This window comes from Echinops telfairi, unplaced genomic scaffold (genome assembly GCF_000313985.2).
Source record: "Echinops telfairi isolate 266 unplaced genomic scaffold, ASM31398v2 ScPeMD7_7469;HRSCAF=8507_0, whole genome shotgun sequence".
Taxonomy (NCBI): domain Eukaryota; kingdom Metazoa; phylum Chordata; class Mammalia; order Afrosoricida; family Tenrecidae; genus Echinops; species Echinops telfairi.
The window spans coordinates 59,652,024-59,671,020 of NW_022111372.1; the positions used below are offsets into that span (position 1 = coordinate 59,652,024).

The 18,997-nt window shown below is 47.0% G+C and overlaps 1 protein-coding gene across 1 annotated transcript in view; it reads left to right on the forward strand.

The window, feature by feature from the left end:
• Positions 1–18,997, forward strand: part of SLIT3 (slit guidance ligand 3) — a gene marked incomplete at its 5' end in the record, with an annotated part of 712,261 nt that overhangs the window by 47,963 nt on the left and 645,301 nt on the right. The window contains one exon of the mRNA XM_004697123.2: positions 11,032–11,103. Within this exon, the coding sequence (XP_004697180.1) occupies positions 11,032–11,103 (72 nt within the window). The remainder of the gene's footprint in view (positions 1–11,031; positions 11,104–18,997) is intronic.

An 18,997-nucleotide genomic window follows, 5' to 3' on the forward strand; every position in this document is an offset into this window, starting at 1 on the left:
TGATGATTCATAACAGTAGCAACATTACAGTGATGAAGTAGCAGCGAAACTATTTTTATAGTTGGGGGACACAACCACGCGAGGAACTGTATTGAAGGGTTGCGGCGTTAGGGAGGTCTGATGTTTCTCATGGGGATGAAGAGGGTTCTCAAGCGTGGGCCCTTCGGCTTGATTGTCATCCCCTGGCCATTACTGCTCAGAAGAGGGTCATTTGCCTGAGTCTGGAGCTGGGAGACTTTGGGGAAGGATGTTTTCAAGGGGGTGCCTTGGGTGTGAGTATGTCACAAAGGGAGAGAAAGATGCTGAGGCATCCTTCAAAGGTGCCCCTCCAGTGGAGTAGGGACTCGAGGGAAGGAAGGTGGGATACACTAGGGGCTCCTTCAGGACTCGTTAAGCACTGAGGTTCCAACACCATGTCCCACCTCTTCCCTGGGACTAGTTGATGAGGACCCCGATGGACTGTAGGAGCCCCGTGTCAGAATCACACGACGCGTTGCATCTCCTTTCATCCTGGCATCCCACTGGGAGGGAGGTAGTTATTCACCCCATTTCACAGAGCAGGAGATGGTAGCTTACAGTGGGCTGCAGCAACTCACCTAATAACATCACACCTCGTGAGCCCAGCCTGCCTGACTCCAGGATTGCCGTCGTAAGCATCATGCTGGGGTACAGAGATCTCTGACTCAAATAAAGATGTTGGCCAGGCAAGTGATCAGGTTGACGAGTGAATCATGGAGCATTTACCTTGTAAAAATAATAATAATATATATGAGCAATAGCCCCTTAATTCTAGCTGAGGTCATTCTGAAGGCCCAGGGTTATCAGATCATCTTATTATTATTATTTCCAGCAAGCTGGAGGACCAGATCAGTATGTAAAGTGCCCCAACATTGGCAATGTCATTACAGATCTTACCACTCACAGTGATGGTGAGACTGAATGATGTGCTTGCTGGCCAGAATTGCCCTGTGGGCTCCTGGTGTCTCTTTCGCCTCCAGCAAAGAGAGAGCTCTGCGCATGGTGGTCCTTTCCTGCTGGAGCATGAAGCTGCGCAGGCAAGACAAGGGCAGAGAGTCCTCCTGTTCCTTCCTGGAGAGAGCCTGTGGAGACCCCCCACCTCAGCTCCTCCTTGCCGGCCCTCACCACCACTGTGTATCACAGCCACCCAGCCTGCCCTGCTGGGGGCCTGCTCATCTCCCTGCAGGTAGCTGTCTGCAAATGGCTGGCTGGAAGCGTCTGCAGGTGTAAAATTATATATGCAAGTGGAGTGCCAAGCCAAAACTCTAGCCCAGCGAGGCTTAGTTCCCAAACAACTGAGGTAGTGTGAAGCCAGTTTTCTAAATCAAATTCAGTCGTTTCTTTCCCGAATGCGTGCATGTTTTTAAACTTGTATGTGGTTATGTAACGGATGAGAATGAAGTGCAAAACTCAGGAAATAATTGAATAACGCCTCCCGCTGTGTGAGCAGGGAAGGTAACGCCTGGGGTGGGAGCTCTGCTAGGGTGATTCACGGGGAAGTGTGGCCAGCTGGGACCTTGGTGGGATGGGAATTTGAAGGTTCATGCGTGCATGCTAAGGAGACCTGCTGGCCCAGTGGGTAAACACTTGGCTGTCAACCTATAGGTCGGCAGTTCAAACCCATCAGCCACTCAGTGAATGATGAGGTGGTCTGCTTCCATAAAGAGTCATCACCTCGGAAACGCTCTGGAGCGGTTCTACCCTGGAATTGACTCGATGGGCAGTGAGAATTTTATTTTGGAACACCTGCTATTTTCTCTTTTCAGTCAGGGAAGGGGGTGGATGGGGTGAGGCCTGCTGGGGAAAAGGGACAAAGAAAGATAGGCATCCATTCGGGCAGGACCATTCTCCCTAGGAGCAGCTAGTAGTTTCGAACTGCTGAACTTTTGCCTAGCAGCCCAATATATCACCTACTGCACCACCAGGACGCCTCGTGTGAACTTCTGTTACAAACGTGCTTGTTGCTCTCCGCTGCCTGGGAGTCAGTTTGAACGCATGGCAGGCTTGGGCAGGGCAGAATGAAACATTCCTGGTTCTGAGTAATCCTCACTATTGTCATCGGGTGCTGCTGGACCAGTCCATCTCAGAGCATCTTCCTGACCCACAGTGGCTCTCCACTGCACCGAACAGAGATGCCTTCTAGCCACTGATTCCTCCTGACAAAGAGTCCAAGCCAAGTGAGTTGGACAAGGTTCACTGACTAATTTGGGGAAGTAGATCACCAGGCCTTTCTTCCTGGTCTCATTCGGGAAACACCACCGAAAACATGTCCACTATGGGTAACCGCTGGTGTTTGAAATACCAGTGACATAGCTTCATGTGGCACAGGAAGATGCAAGCAATCACAGGAGGCAAACTGGGAGGCAACAATGTTCATCATAATAATCAATATTGGTTCATTGCAACACAGGTGCTATAGGAATGGAAGCTATAAACAGGAGCAAATGTGTTAAGGGATAAATAGGAACTCTGCTTTCCATACAATTTTTCTATCTAAGCACTTAAAACTGCCCTACAACTATAAAGTCTATTAAAAATGAATAACAGGATTTTAAAACAAAACAAAATAACTTCCCTTGGGATGCTCAAGGGGCCTCCTTCTGTTGCCAGATTGCTGAAACCTGGCATGGAGATTGCTCTCTGCCTAGCAACTTTAGCTATGGGGAGAGTTTCATTTCAACTAGACCTTTTCTTTTTTTTTTAAACCTTGACATTTTGGGGAAAGGCTGTTATGTGAGCAAAGTATATGAGGGCAAGGTGAAAAGTATTACAAAGCCATAGGAACCTTCTTTAAACAAAAATATGGAGTTGTGAAGCTACTGATTCTGAACATGTCCTCCGTCTAGGTGTGTGCCCTTCTGAAAGTAGTCTTTCCATGTCTCTAACCCTTTCCCAACGCATTCTGCCTTCTTCTATTCAGTCAGGTCCAAATGGCCGTTTTGGCTTCCTTGCGGGCTCAAATCATGTTCCTTTGAAATGCTCGTTGAGTTGGGGGAACAACAAGGAAAGCCTGAAGGGGCAAGAGCAGGAGTGTAGGGTGGATGGGGTAAGGTTACCCAGGTCAAGTCTCCTCGGACAGCCCTGGATGCCTTAGAAGAGTGAGCAGGGGCATGGTTGTGATGGGGGAAATTCCTTCGTCCAACTTGCCTGGCCTTTTCCTCACAATGCAATTTTCAATTTTCTTAAAACCTTCATCATAATCTCCGGTGATTTCCCTGTGTCCTTCAAGAAAATCTATTACTGCCGCCCCTTGGGAGTCCCAAAGAGTGGTTGCAATAGTCTGCCGAACTGACCTCTCTACTCTGAATGTAATTGGCCCAGCAGATCCCCCTCTGAAACTGATGCTTTGATTGGGTCTTGTATCCGAAGGCATCCTGGTGAGACTCTGACAAATGTATTACAGAGAGGATTTCTCTGCAGCCATCTACTCCGTGCAGAGACAGGTTGAAATGCATTTTGTTTGGAATAAACCCATGCCTGTATGAATTGGCACCCTGATAGCAATATGTTTTCATGTACCCTCAGATTTGCTGCAAGAATCATTGAAAATACTGATAAATCGAGATACAAAATGTTAAATAAACAACAACAAAATACATTATCACTCAGGCAAACTCGTGTAGGTTCCAGAGTGTCTTCCATGGGCCTCACTCTACCCGAGGTGTGTGGGAGGGCGTGCAGGCAGAGAACTTGTGGTCTGGGCTCCCACAGAGCCCCACCATCCTCTGGGAGATGCTTTGAGCACACAGGAAACAGGCCGCGGCACACCGGGTGGAAGGAAATGTGAGGGAAGACTGAGATGGGTTGTGCGGAGGCTCCATGATTGTGAAGTTCAGAAGTTTAGAGGAGGGAGAAGTCAGCGTGGGAGGGAGCGTCTGGGGAACATCTCAAGAGAGGAGGGGGACAAAGCCTGAATTTAGGGGTAGGGTCTGCGATTTGGGTGGACCCTGGAAGGCTTTCCAGGCCAGCAAGTAAGAGTGGCCTATGTGTGTCTGGGAAGGCAGTGATGTCTAGTGGTAGAATTCCTGTCTTCCATGCAGGACACCCAGGTTCAGTTTCTAGGCCATATGCTGTGTGGGGCTGTGATGGTGAGCACGGTCCAGTGGCGCTTCCAGACCAAGATGACCAGAAAGGAAGATCTGGCAATCTACAGCTCAGCCACTGGAAATGCCATCCCCCCATGGGTGCCACAGGACCGGGTACTGCTTCCTGCTGCTGTGGTGGCTGGGGTCACCATGGGCAGGGGCTGACCAGCTGGCAGTTCACAGCCACAGGTGCCAATGGACTGCTGAGCCTGTGACTGGACTTGGGGCAGGGGCAGGTGGTGCAGGGTGGGGACAGTGCTTAGTCATTATCTGCGTATAGAAAGAAGGAAGCATCGAGTGAGGCAGGCTGAGGACGGCGACAAGACCCACCTGGCTGGAGGGCTGATGAACCCTCATGTGAAATGGGCATTTGGTGGATGTGAACCAGATTGCCTGCTAATTCATTAAACGGGCAGCATCAATGTCAGGGGAAAGAAGCTGATGGCTATTAAATGAATGACTTCCCTGCTTGAACCCTTCCATGGTTCCCAGTGGCTGAGGGCATGGCATCCACCCCCATGGATTCTGTTCAGTCTGACGTCATCTGCCTCTTGGGTCTCCTTCGGGGCCCAGCTGCCCTGCCCTCGTTGTCCCCCATCCTCCAGAGCACCTTTCTGTCACTCGCACCCTTCAAACGCTCTCTTTGCTCAGGGCCTTTGCCGTTCTGTTTCTCTGCCTGGAAACGTCTTTACGCTTCTTCCCTCACTGGCTTCCTGTGTCCTTTCGGGTTCCGCTGGAATAACTAACACTCTCAGGTCTCTGCTCACTGCACCGGGTCCTTCCACGTCCGCTCTGCTCACCTCACCCTGAGATGGAGTCGTGCTCATTCACTTAGTGCCGTCTGTCCTTCTGGCATTTACCTGGGGTTGCCTGCTTCCCACTGGTTTGATGACCTGTCGCTATGTCACACGGTTAGCAGAAATTTGGTGTTTTAGCTCAACATCCATTTATCATGGATGTTTCAGGGTTTTAACTCAACGTCCAGTTACCTGGGTCCTCTGCTCAAGGTCTCCAGAGGCTGCAATCCGAGTGTTGGTTGAGGCTGGGGTCTCATCTTAGTGCTCGCCCGAGGAAAGGGCCCTCCGTGCTCTCTCAAACAGAATAGTGATAGGAATGGTGCCTTGCAGGCTAACTTAGACGGAGGGCCCCCGTTTCTAACTAGTCAGTTATAGGTGAGGCGACCCTCGGCTACCACATCCCCCATCCCCCCAATAGGACTCCTGGCTTTATCGCAGCCATTAAAAGGAGTCTTCAAGCAAGATCGGGTTTCTGGTCTTATAAACAGAATCACTGAGTGACATGTGTTCACCTGTGCAGATTGTACTTGTTGGAAGCAAGTCCCTAAGCCCTGCCCACATTCGAAGAAAGGAAATTGCACAAAGGGGTTACTACCAAGAGGCGGGGATTGTGGGGACCGGCTCAGGTCTCGAGCCATACCTTCAAATAGCAGAAACATTTCTTGAAAGCAGATCTTATTTTTTCAGAGCTCTTTCCTGATCCACAAGAGCCTTGGGGGGTGGAGTAGGTTAAGCGCTTGGTTGCTAACAAAAACATCAGCAGTTTGAACCTACATGGAAGAAGGACGTTAAAGTCTGCCCCTCTACATAGTCCAGCCTTAGAAAGCGTATGGGGCACTTTTAGTTCGGAAGGCCACTCTCCGTTGGAATCAGCTATATGACATTAGGTTGGTTTAGTTTGATTTGAGATTTATTCACATGCAGAATGCCAGGTCTAGGGTACTAGAGCAGGCATGTCAGAATGATGCTTAATAGAAGGGAGGAAAGGCAAAGGGAACTCGTGCTAGCTGCTCTGCCAGCTCAATACTTCTACTTGCCAGTTAGTCTCAGTCGGACCCTCTGGCCTTTTGCACATTGTTTCCTTTACCTGGAACCTCTTTCTCCCAGCCGCCCCTCCCCCCATATTCTCATGCGTACCGAGCTATGGACAACTCATTTTTGAGTTCTTAATGAAAAATGCTCCCTCTTCGAGGAAGCCTGATCGATGCTCTTTCTCCTTCTCCGTATTCTCCCATTAGCTCCGATTTCTGCCTCTGGTATAGTATAGAGCAGGAGCCCACGGACCAGATCGGATCTGTGGCCCGTGTTTTGTCAATGCAGTTTTATTGGGATACAGTAACTCATCCATTTGTGTTATGTCCATGGTTGTTCCCACACCGCAACAGCTTGGCACAGGTGTGACAGAAACAATCTAACCCTTAAAGCCCAAAATATGGCTTCCCTAGTCCTTTGAAGAAAAGTGTGCCAGTCTGTGGTGTGCAGGGCTTGTCACATTGCGTGGTAATTGCCCTTTTATTTATTTCTTCCCTGTGAAAGTTGGAGTTTCTTAAAGGCAGGGATTACATGGTAATGTTGTTTATAGCTTTAATCCCCAGCATTTATCACAGCGCCTGATGTTTAATGGCCAAGGCATATCTGTTCAATGAATGAATAAGTGGTGTACAAATCATAAGCATAAAACAAGTGGAAAATTGAAGCTAGGATTCCTCTTTCAAGGAGGGTTGGCTTATGAAGAGAGCTTCTGCAAGCAGGTGAGGGCAGGTCCTGAGTAGCATGAGTTGTGACCCTTGGTGGGGAACCAGGAGAACCACTTCTATTGCCCTACACATCTCCCTTCCTTTAGTCTACTGGAGAACTCAGAAGGAAATCAAAGGGCACAGGAACTGTCCCTGTGGTGTGGTCCACTCTGATCAGCAGAGCAGGGTGGACTGGTTGGAGAACAGATACCTGGAACTAGTGCCAAAGCCTCATGTTCCTTCTGGTTTCGTGTGGCACTTCTGCTGGAATGGGGTCAGGTGGGAATAGGAGCCTCCTTTATTCTGCCTTTTCTCTGGGCGGGATTCCCTAAGGCAGACTCTCGGCTGTGGACACCCTCCCCTCACGGAGGACTGTTCAGGAGCTTCTGTGACTTGTCCTCATACCTTGCATGACCCTGCGAGCCCCACTGTCACCACCGCTGTCGTCAATCTACAATGGCTTCCTCTTCATCTGCTCCAGGAGGTCTTCTGTCTACCTGCTAGCCCCCCATGGTCTCAAAAATCCCCGTGCCACTAGACCACACCTCTGACATTCAGCTTCACACAGTTTGTACATAATTCTCCAAATCCATTCCCTCAAGGAGACCCCAAGTTCCTTGAGGTCAAAGAACACCCGAAGTCTTTCCCCATCGCACCTATTTGCTCCTGGGCCCAAGATATATGAGAATTAGAGATTCTAAAATTGATAGGCCTTAACAGATCACGTGGCGTCCCGGGTACAACTAGGTAAGGGCTTAGCTGTTAACTGAAAAGTGGCAGTTCAGTCCAGAGACAGACACCTTGGAAGAGTCTGGAGAACTACATGTAAAAAATCAGCCATGGGAACTCCTGCAGAGCACATTGCACTGTAACCCAAAGGGTTCCCCATGAGTTGGAAACAACTCAATGTAACTTGTTTTATAGGCACATAGTCCCAACCTCCTATCCATCCCAGTGTTCCCTAGGCACCATGCCCAACCAAGTGAACATCGAATCTTTGCTTGCTTACTCCGGACTGTCTATTCCATAAGGATTTACAGCCTCAGAAATCCACAGGGGCAGTTCCACTCTGTCTTATAGGGTCGCTATGAGTCTAATCAACTCAAGGGCAGTGAGTGGGTTTTTGAGTTCTTGTCTCTCTGCCTGAGTGACAAAGGATCATTCCAAATGTTGTTGAGAATGTACTGTTGGACATTCTCCCACTCCCCTAGGATTCGCTAGGGAAGCCTGTAGCGATGGATTTGCTGGCCCTACTTTTCAACAGTCACAGCATGACCATTGACACGCGCTGGATGACTTGCAGTGCGTTTCCCAAAGTCACACAGCCAAGAAGGAGGAAGCTGGGGCCCAAGTCCACATCTTCCGAGTTTACAACTGAAGCCTTTCCTCCGCGAGAGGCTGCCTCTCTGGAGCCTATTTCCTAATCTCCACCCCCAGATGTTCCCTGGCAGGAAGAAAAGTTTGCAAGAATGCCATAATTAATAAAAAGAAGGGTATGAGTATGCATGTGCCAAGATAGAGACATGTGGCCTGCCCTGGAAAACCTCATTTTGTTTCAGTTGTTCCAAAGTTGCTCCGAGTTCTCCGCCCTCCGCACCCCACCCAAGGTGTCAAACAGATGTGAAAATACCACAAAGCTCCAAGTCACAGCGTGGGCTTATGATTCACTGATTGGGGGTGGGGGAGGGTGGGAGAGTGCTAGTGACGACCGTGGCACCGCCTGCTTCCTGATGCTGGCGAGATGGCGGGCAATGCGCAGCACTGGGGAAACCCTGGGAGGAGCAAATCCATCGTCAAGACAACACTTCCCCCTGGAGTACACGGAGGGGCGTGGCACACCCCCTGGCTTGATCGGGACATGGGATAGCAGGTGTGTCCTTTTGGCTGGACTGAAAGCAGAGGAATCGCTAGAAATACCTCTGCTGTGTTTAAGACATGGGGGCGGCACATTCTGTCCCCTTATTTATTCAATTGCTGATTTTATCCGTTCAGAGGATGATCCCAGAGGTGGGTGAGCAGCATGATGTCACGGTTCAAACATGGCCTCCCACGCCCCAGCCCAGGTTTCAACCCAGCCTTGTCGCATTTACTGGTTGTGTAAACTCATAGCCAGATTCTTTATGAAAAACAAAATAAAGCACCTTCTCTTCTAAGTCGGGGTAATGGGTGAGAGCAACTAGGCTCCAGCTTCCTTATTTGGAAACTGGGGGAGTGAGAGCGCCTCCCACACAGTTGCTGCCTTGATTTGAGAGCGAGCATTTCGCTTCTCAGTGCACAGTGTCAACAGAGGACCAGTCAACATCAGCTCTTACTCGGGTTTATATGCGGTACTTTTATACACCGATGGAGGTATTCACATCTACTGTCATAACTGTTGTGAAATTAATTAAGTAATTAATGGAAACCCATGATTCGTATGCATTGCATTTGTCATAGACTCACTACAGAAAGACACTCCCCAAATACCAATACCTTGTTTGTGGATCATGTCTGGGTCTTACATGGGCCACTGGGGGGATGGGACTCTCTTCCATGCAGTCATTCAGGGCCTCAGGTACCTTCCATCTGCCAGCGCTGCTGCCATAGTTGGGATTCTCTTCTGTGCTCATTGAATCTAGTCCAAGATGAAGAAAGAGAAAGAATGTGGAGGATATACAGGAGCATGTATGGGTTGGGCATACATTACTTCTGCCCACATAGAATGTCTAAGGAATTCATTCGTGTGGCTGCACCACTTTGCAAGGGAGCCTGAGAAATGTAATTTCTCGGTGTGCACAGACAAAGGGAAATGGTTTGGTGGACAGCTGGTTGGTTTCTGTCAGTGCTCAGACAGCTCAGTTGTCCAAATGCCAAGTCTCTGCTGGAGGTCACCCTGCAGGCCCCCAGCCCCATCCCCCACCGCCTTGGTCCTTAGGCTGTCAGCAGCATTGCCTGTGTCCCTGTACATCACACATGTTAATCGAAAATATTGGTGCTGCAGTCACTAGCACAAACTGCTGAGATGCCGTGCTGTGTCTCAGTGATTAAACTCGTGGTTGCATTGCCATAGTTGCAGTTGTCAAGGCCCCCAAACATCCATTCCAGTGCCCCTGGGTGACGAGAAGAATGTCGTGGTGATTATGAGCACTCACAGATCCCTGCCCGAGTGCTGGTGTCACAACCCTTGGATGAGCGTGCCCTTTCCTTTATCCGCCTTTTTCAACACTCTGCTTGGTCTGAGCGGTTGAATATCACCTCTCTCCATCACAGGCTTAGTGAAGAAGCATCCTTGTGACTCTTTGGTTGTCGTTGTTAGCTGCTGCGAGGTCAGTCAGTCCCCAGTCTGTGGCAATCCCAGGGACAAGAGAACCCATCCCTTCCTCACCCCGTGCCATTCCTGTGACCAGTTGTAGATTGGACCTTGGAGAGTCATTGGGTTTTCCTTGACTGACTTTCAGAAGTAGATGAGCCAGGCCTGTCTTCCTAGCATGTCTTAGTTCAGCACCATAGCAACATTCAGGCCTCCACGGACAGACAGGTGGGGGCGGCTCATGAGGTGGATTAGTTGAGAATTAAGTCCAGCTTTTCCACATGGATGGCAAGAATTCTACCATTAACCCATCAATGCCAATAGCAATTGCTGTTCTAGGTAGTGGGAAAAACTGGATGAAGAAGGGAGTTGAGGAGATGATTCAACTTTGATTTTAACAAGATAGAAGGGAGCGGAGTAGATTGACTCGCTTGAGGTGACCTTGTAGTTCGAGAGTAGATGGGACCAAGCATGGGCAGGTCTAGATCTCATACAGTATTATCAGCCACCGTTCTCCTTTTTCCCCTCCTCTGTTGGCTCAGGCTGCTAGTGGGTTGGCTTTCTTCTCAAGCACGCTGTCCAGTTATGATGACCAGATGGTTCTGGGCAACCCTCGGGAGCTTAGTAACCTTCACGGAGAGAGAGCATTTGGAAATTTCTGTCATGTATGCATTCCTGAATCAATCAGGAACGGAAGATGCTTGTTTTCCTGTATCAGCTCTGTGGAGCTGAAAAGAGATATCATTGTGGCTGATCTGAGAGTGTTCTTTTTTTTAGTGTGGGGGGGGGGGCTCCCAAAGGAAAATTTGCTAACCGAAAAAGGGGAACAGAAGCCGGACAGTTAAGTATAATAGAGCTTTACTACACAGAGAATGAAAAGCTTATTCCATACAATGTCCTTAAGGTTCCTTGGGCATGCCGGGGAAATACCATTAATCAGTGGAATTGCCTTTCCTCCAGTTCAAGCCAGCCTGGGTTGAATAGACCATAAGTCTAACCTGCTGAATACTTGACAAGCAACATCCCTCCAGTCCAAGCCAGTCTGGGTCGAGTAGACTATAAGTCTAACCTGCAACTGTCTGACCCTGATTTGTTCTCCATTGCAGCGACCTAGACAGAAACAATATCACCAGGATCTCCAAGGCGGACTTCGCCGGACTGAAGAATCTGCGAGTCTTGTGAGTAGCAGATGGTTTTCTGGTGCATGTTCGTTTTTGGCTCTTTGGCCCCGTGAAAACGTTTCCCTGTTCTGACATCACACCGCCATGCTCTGGGCAACAGAGATCCACCACTCGGCAGCAGAAGGCCCTTCATTAGTATGCCCAGGTGGCCACAGGTGTCTTCCCCCTCCGGCTGGAGAGCTAGACTGATGACAGAAGTCAGTTCCAGTAACAGAGCAAACAGAAGGCTATAAGCAAATAAATCAACATGGCGGTTGTCCAGGTTGACAGCAATGTCAGGTTGACTAACCATGCTTCCCTTCTCTAGAGATCATCACTTCTTCTCCAGCCTGTGTGTTGAAGGAACCATGAGCACAAGAGGTGTTTATCTTGTTACTTAATGGGCAGAAGGGGAGGAGGGAGAGAAAGAGAGAGTCAAACAGGGTCAGAGCCTTTGCTGAACATGCACATCTGTACAGGCAGGTAGCAACAGTTGGGCATTGCTGGAAAGGGGGAGCCAGGAATATCAGGTTGAAGGAATAAGGAGCAGTCACTCAGCCTTAAGCTTGTGAGTGAGAAGAAGCTGCCCAAGTCCTCGCCCAGGAAAGGCTGAGCCACTCAGAGAGACAGAAGAAGGATAGTTGGGTCTGCCTTCCTTCTTGACTCGCCATGTTGGCTTTGGACCTGGAAGGGAACCTGGCAAAGTTCAGGACCGTCTTCGCTCTTTGCTGTGCCTGTGGAATCGAAGTTGACACACTTTTAGCTGCTGAGTTCTGGGTATCTTGACACCACCACCGTCTTTTTATTAATGCCTTTTGGTTTGGAGAATAGGAGGAATTTTATGCTAGGGATGAGATGTACTACATCTCAGTCTTGAATCAGATTCAACTGTCTGTTTGATTTGAGCAAATCACTCTCTCTTTGGAGCTCAGGTTTCTCATCTGAGAAACAGAATGAATAGTTAGATAGCTCTTAAAACTTTTATAAGGGGGCTTCGAAAAGTTCGTTGAAAATGTAACATTGTGATGGAAACTTCCCGTGAACTGTTTGAAGTCTTCTCATGTCGTGCTTTATGGTTTAATATTTTCATGAACAGGCTTCGTTTATCCTTGCTATGACCTGCGGAGTAATTGCTTTAATAGCATTGTTTTCCCGAATGAGAAACTGTGGTTAGCTAGCAATGGTGAGAGCAATAAGCAACATATGCATGGTCCTTACCAGGGACCAAGTTCTAGGCTGCAGAGCTTTTGGCTATCTCTGAGATAGTTGTTATTATCAATGCCTTTTTTTTTAACCACAAAGGAGTCCTGGTGGCACAGTGATTGCAATTGGACTCGTAACCATGAAGTCTACAGTTTGAAACCACCAGCTGCTCCCCTGGAGAAAGACGAGGCTTTTGACTCTCATAAGAATCTGTAGTCTCAGAAACACAAGGGGCAGTTCTACCCCGATCTACAGGGTCCTTATGGATCAGAATCAACCCAAGGGCGGTGGGTTTTGAGTGTGAGCCCACATAGTAAACCAGACCCTGAGAAGTGAATGTTATGGATTCAAGTAACCCCCTACCATGCCCCCTCAACCCCCAGACGTATTCAATGTCTGGCTCTTGTACTTGTGAATGTAACCTGTTTGGAAATAGGGTTGTTATTTTTGTGTGTTAGTGAGGTCATTCTAGTGTGCGAATGCATCCTAAACCTAATCACTTCTGAATTATAAAAACAGCAAGTTAGACACAGAGACACCCACACAGAGGAAGGCATGTGCCATGTGAGGGTTGGCTGTAAGCCAGGGAGACCCGAGGGACCAATGAATGCCCTGGGCTATGAACAAGGAAGACATCAACCTGGCCAAGGCCTCAGTATGGCTTTTAGCTTCCAGAACCGTGAGAAATGGATTTCTGTTCTTAAAACCACCCCCACTGTGATGGGATAGTGGCAGCAGCACTAGGTAACTGAGGCAGCTAAGTAGTTCCCACTTCACAGAGAAGGTAACAGAAGAGTTGGACTTAGAACCCAGAATATGTGCTTTCGAACATCCTTGAAGTATGGGATGGTTAGAAAACCAAGTAAGTGGTGGCATACCCATCCCGTACCTGCAGCACTGATGTGCAGTCCCCAACCAAGCTTCCTGAGCACCACGGGATCCCCATGCCTCGCCCTTGGTTAGCAGATGCTCTCTGCTGATGGGCTCTCAATTTCCCTCTGGACAGCTCAGGAGGGAGACGTGCCCTGTACCAAGGCTGCCTGGTGCCCTATGCAGCCATTCCTTTGCCAAATGACTGGCAGCCCTGACCAGAAGCTGTGTGGATCCAACTTGAACTTGGGGTCAGGGCTGGGAGAATTCTGTGGTTCAGTTTTAGGATGACGCTTAATGAAGAGACATTAACATTAAGTTCCTGATTCTGTGTTATTTGCCAGTGTAAAAAAAACCCTCTCTCTCCCCTTACTTTTTCCTCCCCCTGCATCTGTAAGAGATTTCCTCTCTCACAAGTCAGAAATTTCACCTAATGCTTCATTTTTGAGCAGAGTCAAAAATAACCCTTTTATTTTCTTACTGCTACATCATAAAAGCTAATAAAAATTCCAATTTCCATATCTTCTCTCAGCAAATAGAAAGTTTAAAATAATCACTAAAGATTGTGTTAATATCCTTTGCATGGTCGACAACATTCCTATAGCTGCAGTTTTATCTTTTTGGTTAATTAGTAAATTCTTTGCTCTCCCTCTCTCTCTCTTTTTTTTGGACAAGAAATGCCAAAAAGCTTCCTGAGCCCCTACTTTATAGTCTCTGCAAATAGCCTGTGTTGCTTTTATCTTCCTAATCAACTCAAAGACAATTCCATTCAAGTGGCCCTTTATTACCCAAACAAAGCTACTTCTACCAAGTGGAATAGCTGAAATGCTTTCTAACACCAATAAACTGTCCCTGACATTTCACCTGCATCACCATCCATTCGTTTCCACTGAGTAACCTAGACAACTATCTTAAAAAAAAAAGTTTTCAGCATACCTCAGCACATTCCCTGCACCAGATTCTTATTTATACTTTACACCAAAGCCCAACAAGCCTCAATCATCTTGAATAACTTGAGCTTGCCACCCATTTCCATGCAGGACTGTTACTAGGGTGCAGGGGAATGGGTGAAAGCAGATAAAATGGATTGGGGAGCTTGAGTCTCATCTCAGGGCAAATTTCACCAAATGAAGTGCATTCAAGGAAAAGACAGAAGAATTGCTCAGAATAAGTCTTCCTCCCACAGGGTGGGTGTTGGAAAAGGTCTCTTCTGGTGGGATTAGTTATATTTTCTTTCTTAGTCATCTGTCGCAAGAACTCTGCTCTGCCCCCAATGTGGGAACCAGCTTTATCCCAAATGGGGTCAATAAAAGGATTAAACTCCGCCCCAGTCATCATCACATGGTGCAATTTCCGATTCTGATCCAGTGCTTAAATGAAATGAAAGAGAAGAAAAGCATGATACCAAAAGAGTTGAAAATGAACACAGTTTGTTGCCCCTCTAATTTAGAACAGACCCAAAGCATGCGCAGGCTGTCTGGGTCTCCAACCCTCCCTGGGTCTGGGTTCTTCTGCATCTGGTCAGTAAAAGGAGGGTGGTTCTGATGCCTTTAGTGCATGCTCCTAATTTACATCCCCCAAAGATGTCTTCAAGGGAGATGATGAACTTCATTTATTGACTCACTTGTTTCATAAAATATTGGCTATATATCAAGCCTTTCAGTGTCAGGTACTAGGTTGGCCTCTGATAGACCTAGCAGGGAGATCGAGACGAACCCTCTGTACCTATTCGTCAGGGTCCCAGCAGTGAAAGATGAAACTCACGTGGGAATCATGAGGAAAACTTCATAAAGGAATTATTTATGAAGAGACAGAGGGGGTTGAGACATCAAGAAACCCCCAGGGGACACCTTAGTCAATTGGCCCACCGTAGTTCGCAAAGTTAATGTTCTGCATCCTACTTTGGTGAGTAACATCTGAGAGACTTAAGTGCTTGTCAACTGGCAACTGAGATACAACTATTGGTCGTCTTTAGACAAAAAAAGAATGGAGAAAACCAATCTCAAAGAAGAGATGAGCCCACAGAACTTGTACCACATAAAGTACAAACTCTTTTAACCTAAGACAGAAAGCTGATTAGTATCCAGCCGTGCATTAGAAAGTCCTAGAATGGGAGAAGAAAGTAGAATCAAACTTGAATCTTTAAATCACGAATCTGATTAGAGCGGTGAATATATATCGACTAGAGGACCCCACCCCACCCCCGCCCGGGCTATCACCCTAAGATACCTCGTGAACTTGACATTGAAGCTACTTCTGCAGGTCACCTTTTAGCACATAATAAATAGTCTTATGAAATAGACAACATGCCCTCTGGGTAATGTGCTCCCTTACAGGAGTACCTACATGAGACCAAATGGTCAGCATTTGCCTGAAAGCGAAGATGAGGAGGCAGGAGGGGGAAAGGGAGCTAGAGCCATGGAGACAGACGAATCAGACCGGAGATCATGAAAATGCTGTCGTGTTGTAAAACTTGTAATGAGTGACAAAGAATAATTTGCATTTTTGGTAAGTGCATCAACTCAGTTGTGACCCCTTTTGACCCCATGCACAATAGAAGGAAACACTGCTGAGTTCTGCCCCATCCCCACCTCTGTTCCTATGCCTGAGCCTATTGTTGCAGCCACTGTGTCGATCCAGCTCATTGAGAGACTCCTCTTTTTCGCTGCCCCTTCACCTTACCAACATGATGTCCTTCTCCAGGGACTGGTCTCTCCTGATAACATGTCCAAAGTGGGTGAAGAGGAGTCTCGCCATTTACCTCTTAGGAGCTCTCTAGCTGTACTTCTTCCAAGATAGATTCTGTTTCTCCTTTGAGGGTCCATGGTGTGTTCAACATTCTTCCCCAGCACCACAATTCAAAGGCACTGATTCTTCTTCGGTCTTCTTATAATTTGTATAAGAATTTTTAAAGGGGAACCTAATTTTCTGTATAAGTTTTTACTTAACACAGTGTAAAACAATGGTTATCTTTTTAAAGAAGAAAGAAACCAGGAAGTGATGGTGGAGGCCTCTTGAGATGTATCAGCAAAGAGATGACACACTGAAACCAGTCACCTGTCTACACCAAGAAATTTGGAAGACAGCAACCTGGCCAACCTACTAGATGAGATTCATATCTGTGCCCATTAAAAGGGAAAGACGATCCAACAGAATACAGAAGCTATCAAGCAATGTGATTTTTATTATACACAAGTTAGATTGCGCTGAAGATAAGTAGAAAACAGTTTCCCCAGTGCATTGACAGGCAACTGCCCGAAGTTCCCAGGATCCTCAGAGCTCATGGAGAGTGGAATCGCATTGTTGATGTCAGATAGCTATAAATACTAGGCAGATATTTGCCTGTGAACTATTGATTATGCAAAGATATTAGACTATGTGGATAATAATGAATTATGGATAACACTGTGAATAATGACAATTTCAGAACACTTACTTGGGCTCATGCAGAAATTGTACATAGCCCAAGCAGCAATTGTTCAAATAGAACTAAGGGAACCAATCAGAAAAGGTAGGTGTCAGAATTTTATTCTTTCACCATAATTATTCAATTTGTATGCTAACTAAATAATTGAAAAGCTGGACTACATAAAAATGAATGGGCATCAGATTTGGAAGAGACTCATTAGCACCTTGTGATATGCAGATGACACAATCTTGCTTGCTAAAGGTGAAGAGGACTTGAAGGACTTGTTGATTTAGATATGAGACTACATTCTTTGATGTAGATTACACCTCAACCTAAAGAAAACAAACATCCTCAAAACGATAAATGCAAAAATGTCTGAAGTTGTCAAGGATTCGTTTTACTTGGCTATGAATCAATGCTCATGGAACCTGTGGCCAAGAAATCTAACGGTGTATGGCATTGGGGGGAGGAAGAGAGAGTGGAGCACATCCTGGCCCACCAAGCCTTGAGGACAATATCCCTGCTCAGAGCAGCAAATGCACAGAGAGGACCATAGGGCCGGCCCCACTGTGAGACACGACATCCCTCACTGACCTGTAGCCCTACGAAGGACAACACTGGAGACACAGTGTGGGAATTGCGCTCAATCTGACCCCACCATGCTGAAGCAAAACACGAAGGGCGTGGAACAGAACAACAAGGAGAGCAGAGCAAGGAAGTCCCAAGGGAATACCAAAAATAGACTGTGGGGCCAGGGTGTGCACCCCATCAGACTCAACCGGAAAATACTCGTAAAGGTCAACAAACAGACCTAGAACTACTTACAGGCTTTTCTTTTGGTCATTGGTTTGTTGCTGCTGTTGTTTTGTTGCTTTGCTTTGCTCTGTCTGATTTTTTGTACACATTATTATTTCTGCAGGTGTATCTAGATAAGATAGGGGGGATAAACAATCTGGAGGAGAAAACAACAATGGGACTGATGGTTCCCGGCAGGACATGGGAGAGGGGGAGGTTCGGGAAAGGAAGTAGGTGTTAACAAACCCAGGGACACGACTATCAAAAGATATACTGCCTGGGGTCTAAAGGCTTGAAAGTAAACAAGAGGCCAGCTAGCTGAGAAGCAACAAAGCCCACAGGGAAGAACACCGGCTTGTGTGATCATGAGGTATTGAAGGGATCAGGTAGCAGACACCAAAGAACAAAAATCATCATTGTGTGCTCACCTTCCCCATACAAACGCTGAAGACAAATGTGTGCATAAGCAAGTGTGATGAAGGCTGATGGTGCCCAACTGTCGAGAGATATAGAGTCTGGGGTCTTAAAGGCTTGAAGGTAAATAAGCAGCCATCTAGCCCAGAAGCAACAAAGCCCACATGGAAGAAGCACACCAGCCTGTGTGATCACGAGGTGTGGAAGGGATCAGGTATCAAGCACCAAAGAACAAAAAAATCATATCATTGTGGTTGAGGGTGAGTGTAGGGTGGGGTCCCAAGGCCCATCTGTAGGCAACTGGACACCCCTTTGCAGAGAGGTAGTGGGGAGGAGACGAGTCACTCAGGGTGCAGTGTAGCATCGATGAAACACACAACTTTCTTCTAGTCCTTAAATGCTTCCTCCCCACCTACCCCCCACTCTCACGATCCCAATCTAACAAATCTGGCTAGACCAGAGGATGTACACTGGTGCAGATAGGAACTGGAAACACAGGGAATCCAGGACAGATGAACCCCTGAGGACCACTGCTGAGAGTGGCGATACCAGGAGGGTGGAGGGAAGCTGGGGTAGAAAGGGGGAACTGATTACAAGGATCTACCTATAACCTCCTCCCTGGGGGATGGACAACAGTAAAGTGGGTGAAGGGAGACGTCGAGCAGTGTAAGATATGGTAAAATAATAATAATTTATAAATTATTGAGGGTTCATGAGGGAGGGGGGAGTGAGGAGGGAGGGGAAAATATGAACTGATTCCAAGGGCCCAAGTGGAAAGCAAATGTTTTGAGGATGATAATAAATGCACAAATGTGCTTGAAGCAATGGATGTATATTGGATTGCGATACGAGTTGTATGAGCCCCCAATAAAATGATTTAAATAAAAAAAGAAAAGAATATCAATAATGGTTATACAACATAAAGAGTAACATCAGTGGCACTGAATTATATAAGGAGAATCTGTGGGAGTGGAGAATGTTTGTTGTGTATATTTTTGCCACAATTAGAAAAAAATTACATGAATAATGATGAGTACAAAGAAAAAGGAACATGTTCTAGAATTGAATATGGTGACAACTGTACAACTCTCCTTGATATTATTGAATTGTGTGACAAGTGGATGAAGTGCTAATAAAATGTTAAATAAAATAAAATTACACTACCCCCCAAAACAAAGCAAAAACAAACCCAGGGACAAGGGAACAACAAGTGACCGAAAA